This window comes from Peromyscus californicus, unplaced genomic scaffold (assembly GCF_007827085.1).
Source record: "Peromyscus californicus insignis strain IS unplaced genomic scaffold, ASM782708v3 Scaffold_6__1_contigs__length_162567912, whole genome shotgun sequence".
NCBI lineage: Eukaryota > Metazoa > Chordata > Mammalia > Rodentia > Cricetidae > Peromyscus > Peromyscus californicus.
The window spans coordinates 3,097,910-3,123,039 of record NW_026294584.1 but is presented as its reverse complement, the minus strand read 5'-3'; the positions used below and the strand labels follow the sequence as shown (position 1 = coordinate 3,123,039).

Genomic DNA, 25,130 nt, shown 5'->3' with positions numbered 1-25,130 from the left:
GTGTGTGCATGTGTGCACATCTGCATACTTGTGTGCAGTGTTACTAACAATAGTGAAAGAACAAGTACAAAGGAAATAAATCAGTTTTAGTACTTTTCACAAAATTAAATACATCTAGTCATTAAAGCTAGTCTAAGATGTTTGATGACACCAGGAAACTACCACATGGAAAGAAACATTAGAGTGGGTGTGCACAGCTGAGTAAGGGAGGCTGCGATGTTCCTGCAGATGCAGAACTGTGAGACGCCTTTATTTTAATTTCAAATTTTATTTTGTCTATTTGTTTGAGATATGAGATGTGTCTCACATAGCCTGTTGGCCTTGAGACCACTGAGTACCTAAGAGTACCTGACCTTGAATTCCTGACCCTCCTGCCTCATCCTCCCCTATGTCAGGATTATATAAGCATTAGGCCAGCATTAATTTTCACCTTTATAGTCATTACAGAAAAGTTAAATAGCACAAAAGTACATAGTATTTCTTAGGAGAAAACTGTCTAAAAAGCCAAGTGTACCGGCGCTCGTGAGAGGTGAATTGAATGGTGACATTGTGCCTTGCTTGAGGCCACACAGAGCCCACTAAGATGGAAGGTTTATGGATGTGATGTCCTGGTACAGTCCTCGCCCGTTCTCACTGCACAAAGATCTCTTTAGCTAAAGCAGCAACAGCAACAACAACCCTCTTGCTGAGTGGGGCTTTCAGGCCCAGAAGGACAGCAGGAGGGGAGAGCAGAGGAAGGAAAGGAGAGACGCGAAGATGGAGGGCTAGGGATGCAGACCTCGATGGGAGGGTGAGGCTCAGAGCAGATACAGGAAGAAGCCTGGAGACATAAGAATGAGTCTTCATTACCTACCCTGTGAGGTGGGTGGTGTGGTGCAGATGTGGTGCCTGCTGTATTTCCTTCAAAGTCTGTCCTTCCAAGAGTCCCTACTGACACCCCCGACACACACACACACACACACACACACACACACACACACACACACACACACGAGTCCTTGTCTCCATGGAGCATAGTCTCTCAGTGGAACACAACCACTTTGTGGAGCACAGTCTCCCTGTAGAGTATAGTCATTCCATGGAGCACAGTCTCTCTGTAAATCATAGTCACTCTATGGAGCACAGTCTCTCTGTGGAGCACAGTTGCTCCAGGGAGCACAGTCTCCCTGTAGAGTATAGTCATTCCATGGAGCACAGTCTCTCTGTGGATCATAGTCACTCTATGGAGCACAGTCTCTCTGTGGAGCACAGTTGCTCCAGGGAGCACAGTCTCCCTGTAGAGTATAGTCATTCCATGGAGCACAGTCTCTCTGTGGATCATAGTCACTCTATGGAGCACAGTCTCTCTGTGGAGCACAGTTGCTCCAGGGAGCACAGTCTCCCTGTAGAGTATAGTCATTCCATGGAGCACAGTCTCTCTGTGGATCATAGTCACTCTATGGAGCACAGTTGCTCCATGGAGCACAGTCTCTCTGTGGAGCACAGTCTCTGTGGAGCACAATCTCTCTGTGTTGGTCCTGCTATTTTCCCAGAGCTATTGGTGGTGTAAGCTTCAAATAGGTGTAGATCCCAAAGCCTGTAACCTCAAAGCTGGTGCCTTCCACCGACTTCTTTGGAGGATTCTCATCGGGGTTAAATGACTCCCAGTTGCCCCCTGGCTTTGGTTAAATCATAAGAAGTTCTTCTGATTTGTTTCTGAAATGTTGGAGTCATCGATTTACCTCAGTAGAGGGCAGTTAAAGAGTCATGTTCCTTTGGGGTGGTGAGAGTAGAAGGTTTCCCTCGGATCAAGAGTTTTTCATGTTGATATGAAATATTAATAATGGCCCTAATTAAAATCAGCCGTGGGTGTGAATGGGGCTATTGTGACTTACTTAGTATCTGTTCTGTTTCAGATGGTGTCTGAGCTAAGAGACCATCTACTGAGACACCTACAGGGCGTAGAAAAGAAGAAAATTGAACAGATGGTTCTGGACTACATTTCAAAACTGGTTGGTTTCACTTTTTTTCTCCTAATTTCAACTCTACCCTTAGCTCTATGTCTAGTTCTTGAGGTGTCAGTCAGTGATCCTGTTGGTTGTTGTTTAATGTGTGTATGTTTGTGTGTTGTATGTGTGTGTGCATGTGTGCAGTGGGGGTGGGAGTGCCCATGGGCCACAGGTTGACTTTAAGAATCATCCTCCATCACTTCCTGCCTTGGTTGTGGAGACAGGATCTTCCTGAACCTGGATCTCATCAATGCAGCTAGGCTGGCCAATGACTTCCAGGACTCTGCTTGTCCCTTTCCCTCCCCTCCCCAGCCCTGAGGTTACAAATGCCAGGTGGTGCTCTGCCTGACTTTTTACATGGTGTTGAGATCCAAACCCAGGTCCTCATTTGGCATGGCAGGCAGTTTGCTGACTGAGACATTTCCCGAGCACTCGTCCCCCAACTTTGTTTCTCAGGTTAGGTTTGGGAGATTTCCATCTTCAAACTGGTATATTTGGTGCTATAGATTGAGAAAGGGGTAAAAAGGACAGCAAACAAGGAGAACTTGTGGGTGAAAGTGGTTTTCTGTCCTGTGCTCGCTCCCAGGAGCACAGACAACACGGCCAGGGCAGCGGCCTAGCGGGCTCATTTGGCAACTTCCAACTCTTTATTGAACAGTAAGTATTGACTTCTGTAGCGAAGGTTTACACAGATAGGAGAGAGCTTGCACTAATCCCCAGTTAGCGCCAAAGTCAAACTAGGCCAGCTTCCAGCTCAGCTCTCTGTCTGCTAATGAGATGGTGGCTCATTGCCTGTCAGCCATGTATTGAGATGCCATTATTCAAATGAACACCTGTTCATATGTAAATAGAAGTGATGTGATGAGGTTGGATTTCAGCCATTTTTAGCTTTTTCAAAAAACACTGAAGCTGAAGTCTGGCCCTGTATAATCTAGAAATATTATGCTTGACAAATCAAAGTATTCAACTACAAAGAGAAAGAATGCTCCATTATTTTTCCAAGTTCGAGTAAGACTGGTATGCAAATGAACCAGTGTATATGTGTATGTATATATATATATATATGTGTGTGTGTGTGTGTGTGTGTGTATGTATATGTACATATATTTTTTTTGCAGTAACTTTGGAAGATTAAATTTCTTAGCTAAGATCAAGAAAATCTGCTCAATTAATTTTCAAGTGTTCTACCTTTATTGTAGTCATTAGTGACTTTTCATATTTGAAAATCTACTGAAAGATTTGGATTTCATAATTTAAACCTTATTTATTATGCATGTGAGTGTTTTGTATGTATGTATGTCTGTGTACCATGTGTATGCCTGGTGCTCACAAAGGCCAGAAGAGGGTGTCAGATCCCCTACTGGAGTTATAGACAGTTGTGGGCTGCCATATGGGTGCTGGGAACTGAATCAGGGTCCTCTGGAGGAGCAGTCAGTGCTCTTAACTACTGAGCCATCTCTCTAGCCCCAGTGAAGTTTATAACCTTGATATACTAGGAAAGGCTGGGTATTGCCATATAATGATATTTGTAATCAGAGCATCCAGCCTCCTCTGTCTTTCTCGATAGAACGACAGTGAGGTACACATTAAGAATATGGTACTGACCCTCCCCACATCGACAGAAATGTTCTTAGTCATTTCTCTCTCTCTTCAAATAAAAGTCCTCTTTCGTTCTTTTGATCAGCCTTATGTTTTAAAGTGATTCTGTTGATGAGTGCCAATATGTAAGGCTACTTGCTAGTGTTCTGAATCTTCACAGTAAGGGTAGGTTCCCCAAGGTCTCTGGTCTTCGGTAATGATGAGGAGTTACTTGCTTGAAACCATCTCAAGCCAGCAAGGCATTCATGTATCTGTCATTTTTAGTATTGCTGGTAACCCAGGTAGCCCCTCCACCAAACAGCCTTGCCTCCTTATGCCACAAGGCCAGCTGTGAGCACCACTACAGCCACGCCTTTGTGATTGTACAGAGTTAGACAGAGTGGGAATGAAGGAATTTTTTTCCACACCAGGTATTGGCAGGCAACACATGGCTCTCAGCTCAGGCTGAGACAGGGACCTTCTTGAAACTTAAGTGCATTGACTTAAAGAACCTGTCACACTGCGGAGGCTTCCTTTTGAAATTATCACCAACAAAGCTGGCGCAGGAGCCCACCTCTCCGTGACAGAGGTGCCCTTTGAAGACCTGTGTTTCCCTCTCTGTATGTCTGGTGGCTGTGTCATTTGTATCTCCTTAGCAGGGGCTGTTTATGGTGGGGCTTAACTTTAGACCTCATGTAATCTCGATGATGTCTGTGGCATTTTCTATATAAGTCCATTTGTTCATTTGTGGTAAGGTGATGGCTGCAGTCATTGGGAACAGCTTTCAGAGCATGAGAAGCTCCCAGTGTTGTATCAGTTGACTTTAAATTTCACCATCTAAAGTGCTAAGAATTTCCATTCTAGCATTCTTCCTTACTGTACTTAATCACATGTAAGTTTTCACACTAGTTTGTGCCAACTCCTAGAGCCAAGAGGCCCGGAAATGGTGCCTGTGCTGACCCAGAACACCGTGCTCCTTACCCAGCTGCAACCAGCTGCAACCAGCCATGCCTGCCATGCTGATCTAAAGAGGGTGGCTCGGCAGTCTCTCTGGAAACACATTCAAGGAAGTTGCTGTAGAGCTTGATGATATTGTCCACATGTAGCTTGCTTTCAGCCAGAGAATCCTGTACCACTGAGGCTGTGCAGGGAGTTCCTTTCTTCCCTACTTCCTGCTCCTACTCTAGTAAGAGCACTAGTCTGTGGTGGACAGCCTTTTGGGGACTGCCCTACTGCTGACGAACTTGTAAAATTAGAATCAGTTTCTAGATAAAGCCCGAAGCCAAGACGGCATCTTGTTTGGGTGATATAGGGCTGATTTGTTGAGCACTGGCTCCAGGGAGTGACTTGACTAATTTTTACAACAGCCCCGTGAAAGCATTTCCTCTCATGCCACAGAAAAAGACACTGAGATTTGGAGAGGATGTACTAGGGAGACACAGTTCCACAGAACCTGGCCCTGATGTCGTCTTTCCCCACAGCTCACATACACGACTCCATGCCACTCTGTCATCTTTCACTCAGCTCTCAGCCCTGGCAGTGTGGCAGGCTGACAACTAAGCCATTGGCATTTGACCTTCACTGATGGGTAAGGGTCTGTGTGGATGGTGGAGCCAGTTAGCTGTGTAATGGGATATTGCCAGCATAGACAGAGGGGACTCTGTTACAGTGGGGCATGTTTCCAGTCTCTCCATCTTGTATTTCAGTGCCTCAGAACTGATTTCAGAATGGGCTAGTTGTATGGTGTGCCTGGTCACAGCCTGAATGCCAACTGTCTTGGATGTGCAGTCAGAGCTGCAGAGGGACAGCTGGGAGGGCCTTGAAGGAAAGGATGCAAGCTGTGGTTCATGATGCCTCTCTCCTTCTAGCTGAATCTCATTTGGTGCATGTTGGAAACCAGTTGGAGGAAACACAGTGTGCATCCTTGGGTTTTCCACCTGTACGCAAGTATTTTTCAGTCTCCTTTATCATGGTGTACAAAGAGCTAGTAGTAACTGCCTGTTCTAGAAAAGCCCTTTGAAATGTCAGTCCAAAGAGGTGCTCACCAGCCCCGCCACTGTCTGTCTTAGTTTTATACTCAGAATTCAAGGGTACTTCTGCTGTCCTCTATGGCATGTGGTTAATGAGGAGAGAGAGACACACGAGCCCACTACTTCCAAGAAGGGAAATTTCAATTAATGTAATTTGTAATTTATGAGCCCTCTGAGCATGGTGTAAGATTCTGTGCTTTAGGCTACAGGTCGGTCTCTCATTTCTCAGGCATTTCATAGGGATCGCTGCAGGGTACACAGAGCCACTGCTCGAGACTAACAGGTGCGTGGCTGACATCCTACGTCTTTGTTTTTACCCAGCAATAACCATGGCAGTGCTGCAGATTTTGAAGTCTTTCATCTCATGACCAGGATTTTGGATGCTGCTAACAGCCTGTGTTGCCCCCTGCCTCCTGGTGAGTCTTGGCTCTTTGGCTGTTTGGTGTAATAGAGTGGTTTTTCACATGGTCTCCAGACAGTGGCACCCGTGTGTCGTCAGCAGCCAGCTCTGGTGGAGGGCTCCCAGACTGCTAACTCCACTGTTACTGCCTCTAGGAAGCGGTTCCAGTCAGTTCCCATGTGCATGTCCAGCTGAACTTGCACCAATTGTGCTGTTGCAGGGAATTTGCTCCTTTGCTTCAGGCCTGCTTTACTGTATGGAGAGGCCTGAAGGTAAACACAAAGGAGGGTGGGTGTCTGGCTGGGTGTCAAGGGTTAGGTAGGCCCTTGAGTGCTTAGGGACTGGAAGTTTTTTTCAGGATTTTGAGAACAGACCTAATCAGGCTTTAAAATACTCTTAGCATGTGTGTGTACAATTATTCATGTAAGTGGTCATTAGATCAGTCCGTGAATATGTGGAGTAACTATTTCATGTCAGGTAATACTCGAGGAATGAAAGCAGTTACAAACACTAGTGGGAGTGGAATAGGATGATGTTTGCATAAATCAGACTGATGTAAGAAGTGCATAAGCTCCTGTTTGCCATAAACGTCTGCCCTGTGTTTACCGTTTTCTTTCCTATAGGAAGAATATCTAACAGGAGAGCATCCCTCTTAATATTTTAGATGTGCAACCCAGTGTCGTCTGTCGGCACAGTGTGGCATAGTGCCTCTCCAGAGCGTTACCATCTCATAAACAACTTCTTCTCACATTCCACGGACAGCAGCTTCCCTTCCTGTCTCCGGCCTGGGCCACTACCTTTCTTCTGTTTCTATGACTCTACTTTAGATCATTCTTAAATAGACTCTTGCAGTATTTGTCTCTACTGTGACTGGCTTATTTCAACGTTCATACTACCCTCCAGATCCATTCATTTGTCATGGATGACAAGATTTCTTTCTTTTTAAAGCTGAGTAACATTACACTTTGTGTATTTCACATATTATTTACCTGTTTATTAGTGAGCTTTTATGTATCTTGGCTAGTGTGAATAGTTTAATGAAATTAGTGTACAAATGTCTTTAAATATCTTGACTTTAATTCTTTTGGGTACTCAGAAAGATTATGGGATCATACGCTGATTTCATTTTTAGCTTCTTTGAGGAGATTCATGCAGTCTTTCATAGTGGCTGCATTATATATTCCCGCCAACAGTGTACAAGGGTCTACATTTTTCCACACTCTTTCCAGTATGCATTTTTCCACACTCTTTCCAGTATTTACCCCTGTTTTAGATGCTGAGAGTAGGAGGTAATATTCACCGCCATTTTTATTTATATTTCACTGATTAGTGATATTGACTATCTTTCCATGTAACTTTTGGCTAGTTGTATGGCTTCTTTAGGAAAAACAAAACAAAACAAAAACAAAAACAAAAAAAACCTCTGTTTAGGTCTTTTATGTGCTTAATAAAATCAGTTGTTGTTTTGTTATCAACTTATTTATTTTTATGTTTTGGATATTAGCCCCTTATCAGATTTCTGTTTTACAAATATTTTCTCCCTCATTTTGTAGCTATTCTATTACCTGTAAATGGAAGCAGAGTTTTTCTGCCCTATTGCCCGGTCCCAAATAAATACACAAGCGCTTATATTAATTATAGAATGCTTGGTCATTAGCTCAGGCTTATTATTAACTAGCTCTTACATTAAAATAGCCCATTTCTATTAATCCATGTGGCTGTAGCTTTACCGATTCCCTGGCATCTTGCTTCTTGGGCTTGCGTCTCTCTCAACTCTGCCCTTCTTCATCACAGTCTTCAGTTTGGTTGTCCCACATAACTTTATCCTGCCTTGCTATTGGCCAAACAGCTTTATTATTAACCAATGAGAGTAATACATATTCACAGAATACAGAAGGATCCTCCCACAGCATTTCCCCCTTTCTGTCTAATCAAAAAAGAAGGTTTTAACTTTAACATAGTAAAATTACATACAGCAAAACAGTTATCAAGCAAGAATTACAGTTACAATATCCAGTCTATTTGTATTTGGCAAAATTAAATCAAATACCTATCTTATCTTTGTGAGTCTAAAGTTTTGTATCTAATTTATCTTTTATCATAACTAAGGAAAACTATAATTGTAACTATCTAGTCTTCAACTCCATCAGACTACAGAAGGATGTAATGTTACCTAATGACAGGGACGTCAGGCTGCATGGACAGTCCCCTAGAGTTCCTCTGTAATGTTGGGGCATCCAACTCTAGCCTTACAGGCCTAGCATATCTAACAGAATGAGAGTGATACATATTCATAGCATATGTATTCTGTAAGGACTTTACTATTATTTTTAAATCATTTTTAAAGTCTATGACTGTTTTTTCCCTTTTTCTTCTCTCTCCCAAGCCTATGCATATTTTTTAAACACACTGTGACCCACTTAGAGGCCTTTTTGTCTAAATCTGTTCTTACTCTGTATCTTTAACCCTTTTTGTCTGAGCAAAAACCTTAATTCCACCTCGCAGCATGCTGCTGGGAGCTGCCTCTCTGTGCCGCAGCCCATGTGAGACTGTGGGAATCCCCCATGCTGCAGTTCAAGCCTGCACACCACAGCCAGGGGGTGTGTCTCTAGACCGGGCCCGCATGAGAGACATATACTAGGAAGCTGCTCTTGCTTTCATTTTTTTGTGTGTCTAAAACCCCTGTTTTTAAAGCTTCCTCAGGCTTTATGTAGATGTATGTGAGCCATGTTGGAGCACCATTTGTAAACTGTCCCCACCACCAGATCCCAAATAAACACACAAAAGCTTATAGTAATTACAGAATTCTCAACTGTTAGCTAAGACATTATTAACTAGCTCTAACATTTAAATTAACCTGTTTCTATTAATCTATGTATTGCCACGTGGTCCGTGGCTTCACTGGTTCTCTGGCATCTTGCTGTTTGGGCAGGTGGCTTGTGTCTCTCTCGACTCTGCTCTTCTTCATCCCAGTCCTCAGTTTGGTTGTCCCACATAACTTTATCCTGCCTTGCTATTGACCAAACAGCTTTATTGTTAACCAATGAGAGCAATACATATTCACAGCGTACAGAAGGATCATTTTGCTTTCCTTTACCCCTGAGGCCCTCCACCCCATCACCCTCACCCCCCATCCCCCACTCCACTGCAGGCTCAGGTAGTTCAGGATGGCTTCAAACTTTTTCAGCCAACACTGGCTGTGAACTCCTGATCCTCTTACCGCTACTCCAAGTGCTGAGATTACAGGTATGATTCACCATGCCATACATGGCTTCTCCTTTTCTATTAAATGCTATTTTTTTCATATGATAAGGGAAGAGAGGGTGAAGTGGCACTGGAGTGTGTGTGTGTGTGTGTGTGTGTGTGTGTGTGTGTGTGTGTGTACAAGGGATTAATATATGCATGTGTGCAAGGGTGCTTGCTTTTCAGGTTTATAGGATTAGTGAGCATTGTTTGAGTTTCAAGAGTCAAACACTTAAATAAAAGAAAGGAGTGAAGAAGTGGCAAATAGAGTTTTGTTTTGGGGTATCTGTTTGTTTGTTCTGATATTTCTCTCCCTGGCTACAGCAGCCCTGGAAGATGAGGATTAATGGGATGGAACTGATGGCTAGTTATAGTCTATGTGCTCTGCTGAGAGATGACATGCAGAGATGAGGCCATGAACAGGCCAGTGCACTTGGGACTGGACCAATGGAGCAGATGAAGGGTCATCGGGACGTTCAGCATGTACACAGGATTGGAGAAGGAATTTTGAATCCCGGAATAGGATTTCATGATCTAGTTTAAATGCTTTTTCAGGAATAATTTTTGACTTTATTAGTATGGGAAAGAATTTCCAAGTCCACATGAAAACATTAGTGTTGGTTAGTAATACTATAATTTGTTTTGAGTTGGGAACCTAGTGAACTCAGTCTATTTTAGCCCATTCACATCTACTTGAGGACAACATCTGCACATCATCTGACCCTTGATGTTGCCAGGAATTAGGACTGTCCCGCTGCTCATGACTCATATGCTCAGAGAGAAAATGCCATGATTTCTCAGAATGCAAACCCCACTCACTGAGCGTCATTTGTTCTGCCATATATATCCCTGAGAGCAGGCAATGGTTCTCTGTCAGCCCTGCATCCAGTCAGTTGATAAGCGTGTACATATTGCCATGGAACTCTTCCTGTACTGGCTAGTTTTATGTCAACTTGACATAAGCTAGAGTCATCTGAGAGGAGGGAACCTCAGTTGAAAAATTGCCTCTATAAGATTGGGGTGTAGGCAAGTCTATAGGGCATTTTCTTAATTAGCAGTTGATAGAGGAAGGTCCAACCCATGGTGGGTGGTGCCATCCCTAGGCTGGTAGTCCTGGGTTCTATAAGAAAGCAGGTTGAACAAGAAATCAGTAAGGAGTCTCCATGGTCTCGGCATCAGCTCCTGCCTCCAGGTTCCTACCTTGTTTGAGTTCCTGTCCCTGTGACCTTTGATGATGAACTGTGATGTGGAAGTAAAAGGGGAAATAAACTTTCCTCCCCAAGTTGCTTTGGTTATGGTGTTTCATCACAGCATTAGAAACTCTAACTAGGACACTTGGCTTCCTCTTCATTCCCCCTGGTGTCCCAGACCCTCTCGTACATGTCCAGGCCACAGTGTTCTCATGGGTCTAATCCATTCTTTGTCTGTTGGCATAGTAACATTCCAAAAGTAAAATTCAGTTCTTCGTTTATCATACTCAAAAACTTTCAGTGCTTCCTCAAAGTTTCCTGGATTGATAAATTCCTTGATAGCATTCAGCATTGGGTCCATGTTGTACGTACACATGGCATGGAACTGGTCACATGTAAATATGTCCTTATTCTTATGATGAATTAGTTGCTACCTCTACCATACTACAAAGTGAACAAGAGTGGTGATGTCACTACTACTCACCCCTGATTAGTATATGAGAGGGTACTGAATCAATTCACTTTGTCCAAACCTACCATTAATCATTGCTTTCTATCATCAGATTTCAACTCAAATGATTACCTCATGTTTCTGAATGCATCCATACTCTCCACCTTATATCTGTTCATATCGTTCTGTTAACTCAGTTATTAGTTACTGAGGTAGCATGATCCCCTGGTTAAGAACTACAATCCCACAGTCCATTTTAGGCTATTTCAACCTCTTTCTTACTATTTATAGGATACAGGGAAGTTTCTCAGCTCCTGTGAATCTCAGTTTTCCCATCTATTGATTGCATCTGATAGTGTTGGGTGTGGACCAGGTGAGCCAATGCTCACTTAGCACATGTCCAGTGTTAACATGCTGTACCATGTGCTGGGCTCTACATACCTGCTCTATTCCTTTTAATAGCCCAGAAGGAAAGCTCAGTGGTTCCATTTTAGGGATGAAGGAAGGAAATTCAGAAAGGCCAGTTTCTTAGAGCTGGTTACTTAAATAACAGCAGGATCCTAGCATAGGTCTGTTCTGCTGCCTCTGGCATTTTCAACATATTAAGTAGAGATCTCTTCAAAGATCCCCAAGGCGCTGACCTTCCAAAGAGGGGTTTTCTTATTCTCACTGGGTCTGGAATCTTCTTCCATGTATTTTTCTTTTGTTCATTGTCACTGGTAGATGACCAGAGCTCTGGGGTTTAGCCCTACTCAGGAGACTTGGGCTTGAGAGCAAGCCTTCATTTCTACTGAATACTTACAAAGTCTGATCTGGTTACGCCATCCACATTTCTTCTTTTCTATAATTTAGCCCAAGTAGACTTCAAAAGTCTTTCTCTATGAGATGACCAGAGAGTGGGCATACAAACTGTTGCCATCTGGTCCTAGGGTTTTTTTTTCATCCTTCAGCAAAATGGTCCCCATCCCAACAACCTTTTAGCTTGGGTCTATGGAGTTTCAACATCTGTTATGAAAGATGGTAAAATAATACTGACCAGGAACTTATTCTATAACCACTACGATACTCAGTTGTGGTTACACAGGAAGAGGACTTGGACTTTGTCTTAAGGGGTCAGCTAATCCAGACCCTAAGCACAGAGCTCAGAGTCTCATTCACATGATTGATTCATTTCCTCTGGAGCCTGGAAGTGCTGGCTGCTCATGTCTGCGTTTGCTCCATTCACCCTAGGTTTCCACTCTCTGCACATGATTCTTGGCGTGCACTGTCTCCCTTTGTACAATCTGCTGCACTACATTGACAATGGGGTGCTGTTGCTCACTGAAACAGCAGTTAGAAGACTTATGAAAGGTAAGCAACTCTGGGTTTGCCAGAGGGTGGATTTCAGGCAGGACACCCTCAGGATTGCCTTCTGGGTATGTGACACAGGCAGGTCCAGCTACACTCAGAAATGTCCCATTCACAGCTTGATGTTCTGAAGTATATATTGATGTTTTTTTTTTTTTTTTTTTTTTTTAGATTTCTTTATTTATTACATATACAGTGTTCTGCCTGCATGTATGACTGAAGGCCAGAAGAGGGCACCAGACCTCATTATAGATGGTTGTGAGCCACCATGTGGTTGCTGGGAATTGAACTCAGGACCTCTGGAAGAGCAGTCAGTGCTCTTAACCTTTGAGCCATCTCTCCAGTCCCTTGATGTTCTTTTTTACGAAACAAGGTTTCCCTGTGTGGCCTTGGCTGTCCTGGAACTCACTTTGTAGCCCAGGCTGGCCTTGAACTCACAGAGATCTGCCTGCTTCTGCCTCCCACGTGCTGGGATTAAAGCCATACACCATCACTGCCTTGAAGTTCTTATTATTTGAACATGTATCACTTTATTTTCTCCCTACAAATTCTTAGTACAACCCACTTCCTGGAACCATCCCCTCAGGCCTGCTGAAAGCGCGTCAGCTCTTCTAGAGGTCCTGAAGAACTTGAGTCCATGTACTGTCATTAGGTTTGTTTTCTGTATCTGAGAGTAAAAAGAGGCTGGGAGACTATGAATTTGTTTTTCAAGAAAGTATTATGAACACCTTTCTTTCAGCTAATTAATTTTGTGATTCTCAAAATTAGACTTGAAATGCGAGAAAAACTAACGAGAGATACAGTGCTTGTGTGAACCTGACCATTATGGTCTGCTTTGCAATCTTTCTCATGTGAGTCATTCATGCATGTATTTGTTAATATTGTCAAAGCATCTGCGTTCTTCAGAGTACCTTATGCTTCAAGCTAGTGGATGAAATCCGTAGTGACTGGCAGCCTGTTGCAAAATAAAAGCCCCCTTAAGTCCGAGTCACAACTAAAGCTTTCAAAACATCACTAGCTGTGAATGCAGGTTCTCAGGAGGAAACAGGATTTAAAACTTTCTGAGGTATTAAAATGGATATCTCTATCTTATTTGTTAATCTCTAACTTTCTTGTAGATCTGGACAATTCAGAGAAAAATGAAAAGTTGAAATTCGGCATCATTGTGCGGCTTCCTCCGGTAACCCTGAAATGAATTTTCCCTCCAGCCTCATCTACCCTCCTCCTTCCATTTGTCTTTTGTAAGACAAAATTTTCCTTGTAGGCTGAAATCATTAAATTATTTCACTTTTCAGCCCTTTCCATGAAATCCCATCCATCTATTTACGCAGTGTGTGATTCTGGGGCGTCGTGCTGTGGGCACAGTGTACGCAGACAGTTTGCCTGTTTCTCCTCTTACATCAGAGTCTGAGTAGGAGGGAGGGAAACATGTGCTTTTGACATTAAACTGATAAGACATTTAAATCCAGGTGAGGTCAAGGGTGCTCCAGAACTGCATTTCCCTCCTGTTACATTCTGAGCACCGGCAGACATTACCAGGTCAAAAGAATGAAAAACGTGGGGGAAATGTCAGGAAGGCACTCCTTGCTCTTTTGTGGGGATGTTAGCTCTCAGAGTCAGAAACATGATGAAATTTCACAGCAAGGTCTTTCAGCCCTCTGACTTTGCAAACTTCCGGACCCTAAGAACCTGGCCAGTGTGCTGTTTACACACCAAGACCACTGGGACCTTTGGCACTGGCCATCCTCTGCCCCTTGACTTTCTGGACCTGACGGTCTTGCCTTGTGGCTGTCACTCCTGTCACAGGCTTCCTGAGAACAAAGTACCCCCTTCCCGTGGCTCTGTCTCCCTGAGGAACAGTAGTGATGTTTAGTTTGGTCTCCAAATTTGACTTTTTTTTGACCCATATTAATTAGGGTGTTTAAAGTTTCTAGGGCAGATAATGGAAGAGAAACTGACATAAGTCCATAGCACCTTTAGTTTCCCATCAGGGCTGCCACACTCATCTCCAACTTTGAAGGATCTCAGATTCAACATCATTCCAGAAAAAAAGGAATTTGTCAGCATTGATGTAAAAGTCGCGCTCCTCAAGTTGAGGAAAGTTGAAGAAGTATTTATGAAAATTTCAGAAGCATGTCTCATGAGCTTGGCCTCTCTCCGACAGTCACGAATCACAAAGGTTCTACATTTTAGAGTAGCTAGCCCTTTGGGAATAACAGTTTGAAGTTAAAAGTAGGTATGTGGTCTGTTCCGTGCACTGTGACCTATACTCTCCTCTGTGATTTCCAACTGTACTGCAGCTTATTGGCCAGAAGGTCTGCCGGCTCTGGGACCATCCCATGAGTTCCAACAGCATTTCACGGAACCATGTGGCGCAGCTGCTGAAGAACTACAGGAAAGAGGTGAGTCTATGTGAAACACAGACAGTGAGTGTTCTGCGGATCCCACCTGCCGTTTCTACGTACCCCGATAAACACAGTTCTGTTTTTTATCATTTTATTTAAAGTTGGGTATGTCTTGGAGAAGCAATTAATATACAGGGAGTGTTTTCTCTTTCAGCCTCGACACTCTATGATTGGCAAGTCATCATTCCCAGTAGAATTTCTGCCTCTGAACTATTTCATTGAAACGCTGACCGGCCTAGAGTCTTCCCACCAAGGTAGCTGTTCCTCTGCTCCTAGGACTTCCCTTGACACGTCGGTCATTCTCTAGTGACAGCCTGTGTTGTTTCTTTCCCTAAATGCCCCCTTACAAGTTATGTCCTTACTAACACTGATTTTCATGAGAGAGAATACTGTACCTCCTAAATTACTCAAGGAGTACTTACCTTTGAAGACTGAAAGGGACTCGAGATGTTTACGGTCTGTTCTGGATGATGGGGATGCTCTTTAGTGCCAACGTTTAATGAAACTAACAACATATTCTCAGAATAACACATTTCACTAACATATAAAACTATGTTCCCAGTGGGAACAAAGTTGTAAATAGCCATGGCTCCTTAGTAACACACACTCTCTCTTCCTTCCCCAGCTCTGTGTGATTTTGAAGGCCATGACAATGTGGATGCAGAATTTGTAGAGGAAGCTGCTCTGAAACACACCACAGTGCTTTTGGGCTTATGAAAGCCAGTGTGCAGATGGACTGCTTTCAGTGTTTTAATACTGTTTTCACCTCCTTTTCCTGGGAATTCTTCAGCAGTCTTTAAAATTAATAACAAGCTGGAATATGCTTCAGAGTGTTTGGGCTTCACTTGTTCAAACAGAGCCAGCTGCTACATGCCTTTCCAGTGTGAGCAGCCAGTGAACAATCAAGAGTAATGACAAACAGTTTCTATGTACTGTGACAGGAGCAGTTCTCTTCCTGGTGGCTCAGTAGGCTGGAAACTAGTTCTGTGGCACTCCAGAATCAAATAAAAACCATAGGGGACAATGCTTAGGACAGGAAGAGCTAGACAGATCACTGGAAAAAACATAAAATGAGAAGAAAATGTAATGCTGAAAAGAGGATTTGAGAAGAACCTGTATTTGGACTAAACAAGATCTGCCATCTGCAGTATTGAGTAATTGTGACAAATCATGATTTGTACACACAGGACTTAAAGCAGCCTCTGCCTTTGTGGTGGTTTAAATGGATCTGTATGTAGCTTGAGTTTTCCTGACTGGGCACGGTCAGGACAAATCTCTGACACCCGCCAGTCCCACAGCCATTCAAACCCGACCAAGTAAACACAGAGACTTATATTGGTTACAAACTGTATGGCCGTGGCAGGCTTCTTTCTAACTGTTCTTACAGCTTAAATTAATCCATTTCCATTAATCTATACCCTGCCACATGGCTTGTGGCTTACCGGCATCTTTACATGCTGTTTCTCATCATGGCGGCTGGCAGTGTCTCTCTCACCCGGCTTCCTGTTCTCTCAATTCTCCTCTCTGTTAGTCCCGCCTATACTTCCTGCCTGGCCACTGCCAATCAGTGATTTATTCATTGACCAATCAGCAACACATTTGACATACAGACCATCCCACAGCATCTGTATTTAATTTTTATATTTATGGAAGTTTGAGTTAGTAATATCTTTTCAGTAAACATGACCTCAAGCCGGGTGGTGGCGACTCATGCCTTTAATTCTAGCACTCAGGAGGCAGAGGCAGGTGAATCTCTGTGAGTTCGAGGCCAACCTGGTCTACAAAGTGAGTTCCAGGACAGGATCCAAAAGCTACATAGAAAAACCTTGTCTCAAAAAACCAAAACCAACCAAACAAACAAACAAAAACATGACCTCAAATGCTGAAAGCTTTGGTCTGACTCTTCCCTAATTTTTGGGCATAGCCTTTTTATTTGCACAGCACATTTTGAGCCCATCAGTCTGTTCCTGCAGGAGCCCATGACACTGACTAGGCGTTCTATCCTTTCTCATCTGTGTCCTACAGCGACGTCACCCTGACCCATAGGTCTCAGCTTCCCGGTTCGGTTCTGCTTTTCTCCTTCTGCTGTTTCCGTTTCTCATGGTGAAATTTGAATGATTCTAAATGTTGTAACACATATGCTAATTCACCTTATTTTCTGCAAGCTTCGTTGTGCTCTCAAAGCTATCCTAGCCTATAGAAGTTCCCTTTTGTCTTCACATGGTCAGGCAGGCTCAGAATCTTGGTACCAGATCAGCAATGTGGAAATACTGTATATTTGCATTCCTTGTGTTACAAATTCCTCTGTACAGGAGACAGCAGATTTTATTTAGTTCAAATTAAATAAAAAAATCCTCTTTGCAAGTTCAATTCTTACAGAACATTTAATTGTGCTTTCAACAGTTCATCCACTCTTTGCTATTCTGAGTTCCCTTCCCTAGGTCTTTGGAGTAGATGGATTCTCTTCCATTCGTTGCTTTTCATCATTTCTGCTCACACCTGCATAGTTCCTGTGGTTTCCTAGTTGAATTTATTGGACACATATTTGAGGTAAACATCCGTTTGACTTTGACACTGGGCTTATAATTAATTATTCAATAACTTGCTATTCATTGAAGGGTAACATACAAACTCCTTGGCATTTACCTCTGAAATTTTGACCCTGTAAAACATGAACATTCTTTTGCAACCAAGCCAATTCATTAAGCCTTGGAACATGAGTTTGGCTTTTTTTATTTCTAAGGTTGGATCAGGTTATTTCTTCCACCTGTAATCCTTCTCACAAATAAATAACATCATGCTCCAGGGCTAGATAAACACACACACACACACACAAACACACACACACACACACACACACACACACACACACACACACACACACACACACACATCTGACTGTATCCGAGACATTTCAGTACATGGTGGCTTCTACCTTTTCTCAACCAGTAGCACACATTGCAGTGTTTAAGAACCCATCCCTTTCCACTCTTACGGCATTTAAACTTCCTCTGTGCGTGTTTCTGAATCCCTAAAGAGGTTACTAATTCCTATAACACAGGAACTGTTTAAGTGTGTAGTATTTCTTTTACTAGCTAAATGGCTTGTACAACTGAAAGCACTCACAAGCTGTTTGCTTTGCCATGATCTTGTAAGATAATGAGGCCAAATTCAGGACTCACAAAATGAGAGTAAATTTAAATTCCCATCCAATATGGCAGAATATGGCTTGGAACAGGATGCTGGATTTAGCACAATATAAGTATGGTATTTCTCAGTCTCCTAGAACTGGACATGAATGAAATTCATAACTGCAACCAGCACAAAAGAAATAGCTTAAGCATATTAGTGAATGTAAAAGTACAGGTCTCGCCGAGCGGTGGTGGCGCACGCCTTTAATCCCAGCACTCGGGAGGCAGAGCCAGGCGGATCTCTGTGAGTTCGAGGCCAGCCTGGTCTCCAAAGCGAGTTCCAGGAAAGGTGCAAAGCTACACAGAGAAACCCTGTCTCGAAAAACCAAAAAAAAAAAAAAAAAAAGAAAAAAAAAAAAGTACAGGTCTCACATACTAGTGAATCATCATGTGTAATAAAATTACTGGAATCAGAAAACTACATGGGTGATACGAAAATTTGAGCAAATAAGTAGAACTATTCTTATAGAAGCTGTCAGTATAAAATTTTGGCAGAGATTTTGAAAAATCAAATATCAGAACTTAAAATGATCATGAATTTGTTTGCAGATAACATGAAAAAAATATTTTTAAGAAATAAATTAGGGCCTAAATATTTTTGTAGCAAAAGAACCCCTACAAAATTGAATTGCAGTAGTGTTCCTTGAGTGGCAAGCTTCACCATTGCCCTTTATATGGACTTCAAGTGCTGCTGCAAAGAGGACTGTGCCATGTGTCACGTGGGCTAGTTCCCCTCTCCGGAAGTCACATCAGGGACACATAAATGAGGACCTGTTTTCACTCTAATTTCTGTACTTCTCTGAGAAGCCATTTATTTTGTACTTTTACAGCATCTTGTGTACTGTACATTCCTGAAGCATAGTCAATATAAACGGTGAAAAAGGAACACATGAGCAATGAAAATACACTTAGATATAACTGTAGTCTGCGCCATTTAACGTCAGATAGCAGGAAGTAGTTGGTGAACGTAAGCGGAAATCATGGCCCACTCTATTGCTGACTGTACCTAACTGATAGCAGGATTAGTGCTATGATGCTCATTCTCGACTGGAGGTATGAAGCCTGGCTGAAGTCTTCTCGTGAGAAGCCTGGATTGGTTCACATGTTTAGATTTCAATGGGCTTTACAGCAGGTTTCCTTATGTGCCTCCTGTTGGCTCCAGTTTCAGAGGGCTTAAATGGAGCCAGCGCACCGTACGGTTTGGGCAGAGGAAGCGTGGTTTCTGCTTCAGGCATGTAGGCATTGGGACGCTGCTCTGCAGTTGTGTAAACCCCATTGGGCAGCTGCCGGTAATCTGTTTCCATGTACTCCTGCAAAGGGAGAAGTTTTCATTTCAGTTTTCTGAGAGCACTGAACTTACTTCCCTTGGGTCCTGAAAGAGCAGCTGTAGGCTCTGCTGGCTGACACTCACCTGTGGTCGGTTTTTATTTTTACTCCTTGGGGGCCCACCGCCCAGCTCCGAAATAAATACACGGAGGCTTGTTATTACTTAAAATAGCTTGGCTTATTTCTAGCCAGCTTTTCTTAACTTAAATTATCCCGTCTACCTTTTGCCTTTGGGCTTTTTACCTCTCTTTATTCTAAATATCTTGTTTTTCTTCTTACTCCATGGCAGTGTGGCTGTATGGTTGGTATCTGGCACACTTCTCTCCTTCTCCTTTTCTCACTCCTCCTCTTTCTTCTTCTCCTATTTATTTCCTCTGCCTGGCAGTCCTGCCTGTTTCTCTTTCCTGCCTAGCTACTGGCTCTTCAGCTCTTTATTAGACCAATCAGGTGTTTTAGACAGGCAAAGAAACACAGCTTCACAGAGTTAAACAAATGCAACAAAAAGAATGCAACACATCTTTGCATCATTAAGTTCCACAGTGTAAAAGAATGTAAGACATCTTAAACTAATACTCCACGACACCCACCAGAGGGAATGAGTACAGGAGTGTGAAGCCCACCCCCACCTCTGTTGCCTGTCATCTGAAAGGGTGTGGGCACAGCTCAAGCATCTTGCTGATGCTGGAGCTTAGTGTGGGTCAGAAACTGCTCGGTGGGTTCCACATGCACTGTCCTCTAACTCACTGTCTGTCACTGAGCTCTTTATTATTTCCACATTTTTGACAAAAGGAGTAATACTTTTCCTCTGCCGCTGGGGAGCAAATATTAATACAGAAATGATGAGAACTGGCGTCAGAAGGAATGGCAAGCAGTGTGGTTTGACCTCAGGGTCCTCAAAGTTCTGCCAGTGTTTATGGAAAACAACTCCCTAAAGCACTAAAGTGAACTGTGTGAGAGAAAGGCAGAGGGACATGACAGGGGAGCCCTGAGTGCCCTAGGAAGGATGGTCCCAGGTAGTACAGAAGTTACAAGTCAGACCCCATGCTCAGGTGTTCCTATTATGTGTATGTACCTTTTAAAGTCTTGGATTAGAAAGTGAAACATGATCTTTGCAGAATCATTCATGTGACAGTCTAAGCAAACTGTATCTCCATGATATAGTCATCTATGGAAAAGATGCCTCATTCTAACCTTAAAACTATTGAGAGATCATGGAATTAGATGGATGAACAGGAAACCAAACGTGCTGGTGGCTTCCATGACTGAGCAAGACCTTGGTTGCTGGGGAGGAGAAAGGGGTAGCATGGAGGTCTATGATACATACCAGGTGTGGTTCTGTAGAAGGCTGTAGTAACCACAATATGGCTGTGGAGGCCACGATATATGGACATAGGTGTGGTGTGATGGACATGGTCCAGTGTGGTGTGAGCAAGTATTTGAGCAAAGACACAGCCACGTTATAGGTAAAGCCAATGTTAGAATGGTCACAGTCATGCTGAGAGAGGGCCACAGTGTTCAGTCACGACAGTCCAGGGTATGGCTGGGATGGGACTTGATGCTTGTCGGGGTTCTTCAGAGAGAAGGCAGTGCTTTGGACTACTAGTACAAAGTCTTTTCCACACACCAAACTTTTTTCTAATAATAATTCAGACTATGTGTGTTAGAGTGGAAAAATTTCATATATAGGTTGAGCTTGCCTAATATAAAACCCTGAGTTCCAAAATGTTTCAAACTTTTTGAGGATTGATATGATGTCACAAGTAGATTATTCCATACCTGATGTCATATTATGACTGCAGTCAAAATATAAATATACTAAAATATTGTATAAAAATCAGCCCATGTGTATGAGGTTTAAATGAAATGAGTGAATCTGGGATTTAGATGTGGGCCCTAAATATCTCATGAAAATCATAGGAAGTTCAAAACATCTTTATGACCAAGCCTTTGAGATAAGGAGTCATCCACTGTATCATGAGAGGACAGACTATGAAGGCAACCTCTCTTGGCGCACTGTGCAGTATGGGGTCAACACTTACCCGAGATTTCTCGGCGGTGGCAAAGGCATACATTTCTTCATCTCGAAGCACCTTCAGCCAGTCCTTCTCAATCTCTCTGTTGAGTGGCAGGCCCTTTTCTATCCTGGAACTGCAGGAGAAGATGAATTCTTCTTTCTCTCTCACCTCCTTTTGGAGTTCAATGGTCAGGGCTTGTGTCATGGACAGCTCAGCAACAAGAGCCATCATTTTCTCAGTAGCATCTTTGATCCTTTTTTGGTAGCCATTCATCTAGAATTGAAGAGCCGAAGGTTTAGTAGGTATAGATAGTCCATGAGGATGTGGAGAAAACAGCTACCTGGTATGGGCAGTCTTCCCTGGAGGAATAGGGATTGACTGGAATTCATAGAAAATCCAGGGCTTGAACCTGTTCTACTCACTTTTCTGTTGCCGTGATAAAACAACAACCAAAAGAGACTTGTGGAGGAAAGGGCATTTGGCACACACTTCCACTATTGGGGGAAGTCGGGGCAAGAATTCAAGCAAAAGCCACAGAGTAATACTGCCTATTGGCTTATTCTCTGACTCTGAGCATGACTTGGGTCATGCTCAACTGGCTTTCTTACACAGCCCACACCTAACTGTCTAGGGATGGCACCGCCCACAGAGGGCTAGGCCCCCAACATCAACGTCAGTCAAGACGTTCTTTCATTGATATGGCCGAGGCCCATCTGATCTGAGCAGTGGACGTTCCTTCTTCCCAAGTGACCACAGGTTCTGTCACACTGACAAGACTATCCAGGACGGAACCCAACATGTCTGTTGCATGAAAAAGAAAAAGCAAGGAAAGAGATGAAAAGGAAGTTGTTTCTGCTTCCTAGCTTCCAGGTTGGAGAGCACTGAGGGGTGGCTTAGTGCTTGTTTATAAGGAGGAGAGGGGGTGTTCTTGACACCTGAGTTCTGGCCTACTTGTAAGCTCTGGCTCAAACGATAATTCAGGCTTATCAGTTTGAGCCTTTGCAGCCATTTGGGGGCTCTTCTGGTCACTCTGTTTCTCTAGTATCACAAGTAATTTCCAGAGACTCTGCTATCAGCTTTGAAAAAATGTCTCTCAATGAAAAAGCGACTTTCTCTCAAGAGAGAGGCATTCCTTGTGCAAAGGAAAGGAAGGAGACATGGGAGAGGGTGTTAGTTCAGACAAAGGTCATTGGCTTAAATAGATCTTCTCTTTTCTTTAGGAGGCCAAATTGTATATAGAATTGGGCTTCCCAGTGCAGAAATGCAAAGGCCACATGGAAATGGTGTTCTCAACACTTTTTAAGGTGAACTTTCACAGTAGTTTCCAATACAACTTGACAAAACTGTCTCTAGAACAGGACTGAACGTTTACTTGTTTACTCAGGATCGTTTTTTCTAGCGTCTATTATATGCAAGACACTTAGAAACTAAAAGAGGAGGGAAGTGTCCCTACCGTCTGGAGCCTGGTCTGGGGTGTAGCAACCCTTCACCCTTATCAGACAGGACAGGTGGACTCACGGTGGTGTGGACGTAGACCCAGTCACCTTCACCTGTTCCCCTTTCTCATGCCGCTAAGAGAGTGTGCCCCTTCTCTCTCTGTGTCTGCCTCAGGAATGGTAGGACAGTACATAGCAAGTATTCAGCAGCTACTGCCGAGTGTTAAAGCCCTCTTCTGGACAATGCTCAAAGGTCCCACAGAAGCCAGGCCAGTGCACCATCCTCTACAGGGTATGGTATGATCCTGTCACTTTTAGCCACCAGCCTGCCTCCTGCCAGCTGTTGCTTTTAGTAGTGCCTCCCCTAGCAGCTTCGAATCTCCAGTCAGCCTGGAATTGTGTGGCTGCTGTTCTTCAATTGTCCCGTTCCATCTGTGGGTTCGGGCTGAATTCTGCACTGGAGCAATTCCTACTCAGACCACTGGAAAAGGGAGGCTTTCTGCTCAGAAAGAAATAGAAAGGGTTTGTACACAAACTACAAAGATAATAACTGTTCTGTTTGAGAAGTTCTCTTGCTAAGTAAAACTTAAGTACTGTCCTTGAGAAGTTTAGGCTTTCCTTCCGGTGAAGTGGATTTACTCAGGGATTAGACCGAAGCTCGTTTTAGACTAATATTTACATTTTGCTATATTTCTAGACTAATAAAACTTCATCTCTCTAGTGTTTCTCAACAAATTCAGAGTGAAAATGAGAGGAGATAGCAGAAGTTGGGGCTGGGAGAGAGGGAAGTCGGGGAAGGTGGATTCCCTCAGGCAGACCTTCTTGGCTAAGAGCAGCGTGTCCTCCTTGCAAGACTGTGTTTTGCCTCTGAGTCTGTTTGTGAGCTGGGACACCTGCTCATAGATGAAATCCTTCTCCAGTAACTTCTCCTCCTTCTTAGCCAGCTGAAGTTCCAGCTACAGTTGGAAACAATTTCAGCAGGAGTTAAAAAATGACTTATGAATTCAGTCTCCATTCTCAGTCTGTCCTCCACCCCACAATAGAGACACATTGCTCCCTTAGTTGGGAAAACACCTCTGAAAAGTCCCTGGAGCTGGACCATGTCAAGAGACACTGTGGCAGCTCTTCCACCCTGGGTGGACTATGGCCCTCTGGCTCTTTATGGTACCCACAATGCTATTCTTTCCAGATGTTCCCACATGGCAAATTAACTTATTCATTTGAGAAGTCAAAATTGGGCTAGGAGAGAATGGTGCCTTTGAATGATCAAACTACTGAGTCTTTACTTCTTTGGGTAAATATCTGAATCAAAGGATTTAGAACTACATTAAAACTAGGGAGCAGCTGTGGCTGGAATAATGAAGGCTGGGTCTGTCAGCCCAGGGGTTGACAGTGCTGCTGTATCCGTGAGCAAAAAGATGCACGTTTAAACAAGAGCACTTACCATGTCTAATTTCTTGATCATTTCTTTTTCAGTCGGGTCTTTCCCCGGAATGAAGCGGATTCTGCCCTCACTGTCAGGATTTACAAACCGTTTCTCCAGGTCTTTTATTTTATCTGCACACTGTGAAAACTATTGAACAAGAAACACACATTAGCTGTAAATTAAACTCTCTAGCTTAGTAAATCTTCAAATTATGTAGGCAAGATCTTTAGCTCATTTGTGGAACTAACTATACAGATGGTGTGTGGAATAGACCCTGCATGGGAAGGCAGTGTCTGTCTGTCTGTCTGTCTGTCTCACTAGAGAGAAGGCTGAATTCCTAGAAGCCCTTCTGTTGCTTCCAATTGTGTGTGACCTTCCTGGGGTGCTGTGTGGTTCAGAACCGGAAGTAACCGTGTTGCTTCAAGTTGGATTCCTTTGTTGCCAGCGGCCTCAATGGCATCCCAAAGAAGGAAGTCAAAACTGTAGGGCCAACCCAACATGTACTCTGTGAACAACAGTCTCAGCCACTTGTGTATTTTTTGTTAAAATGCCTTTGAATAGATTCTAGCTGTTGAAACACTGAGACATGGAGGTGAATAGAGATAATAAGAACAATAGTCACACTTAGTTTTAAAAGGGGAGATGTGAGCATAGTGATAATCCAAAGGCCTTGCTTCCAGCTTCCTCACCATTGTGTGGCTGCTTTTCAGGAACTTTTGGTTCTTCAGTTGGCAGATGGCAAAGGTGAGGCTTGATCCCATGAGGTGAAACAATAGACATTAGTACTGTGGTTCTCAACCTCTGGGTCACGGCCACCAGAAAACACATATTTCCAATGTGCTTAGGAACTGAGACACTGCTCAGTAGCAAAATTCCAGTTATGAAGTAGCAATGAAAATAACTTTATGGTTGGGGTCAGCACAAATGAGGAACTGTATTGAAGGGCCACAGCGTTAGGAGGGTTGAGAAGCACAACTTTGGTGCTTTAGACCAGACCCAGGAGTGACACAGATAGAACTACAGAATTTTAATTGATAGTATTCTTCTCTACAATCAGAATTTTAACAGGTGACATTTAAAAATAGTGACAGAAATTATTAGTGA

At 43.2% G+C, this 25,130-nt stretch overlaps 2 protein-coding genes across 6 annotated transcripts in view; one reads left to right on the top strand and one right to left on the bottom strand.

The window, feature by feature from the left end:
- Gsap (gamma-secretase activating protein) overlaps positions 1-17,002 on the top strand; it is a 98,992-nt gene extending 81,990 nt beyond the window's left edge. For all 5 annotated transcript variants that reach the window (XM_052720643.1, XM_052720642.1, XM_052720645.1 and 2 more), the window contains 8 exons: positions 1,896-1,991; positions 5,435-5,505; positions 5,918-6,012; positions 12,111-12,230; positions 13,346-13,407; positions 14,528-14,629; positions 14,787-14,886; positions 15,258-17,002. In XM_052720643.1, the coding sequence (XP_052576603.1) occupies positions 1,896-1,991; positions 5,435-5,505; positions 5,918-6,012; positions 12,111-12,230; positions 13,346-13,407; positions 14,528-14,629; positions 14,787-14,886; positions 15,258-15,349 (738 nt within the window). In that variant the 3' untranslated portion in view covers positions 15,350-17,002. The remainder of the gene's footprint in view (positions 1-1,895; positions 1,992-5,434; positions 5,506-5,917; positions 6,013-12,110; positions 12,231-13,345; positions 13,408-14,527; positions 14,630-14,786; positions 14,887-15,257) is intronic.
- Positions 17,003-18,197: 1,195 nt separating this feature from the next.
- Ccdc146 (coiled-coil domain containing 146) overlaps positions 18,198-25,130 on the bottom strand; it is a 158,306-nt gene continuing 151,373 nt past the window's right edge. The window contains exons 16-19 of the mRNA XM_052721116.1: positions 24,045-24,173; positions 23,419-23,556; positions 21,189-21,437; positions 18,198-19,133 (exon numbers count right to left, since the gene is read on the bottom strand). Of these exons, the coding sequence (XP_052577076.1) occupies positions 18,930-19,133; positions 21,189-21,437; positions 23,419-23,556; positions 24,045-24,173 (720 nt within the window). The 3' untranslated portion in view covers positions 18,198-18,929. The remainder of the gene's footprint in view (positions 19,134-21,188; positions 21,438-23,418; positions 23,557-24,044; positions 24,174-25,130) is intronic.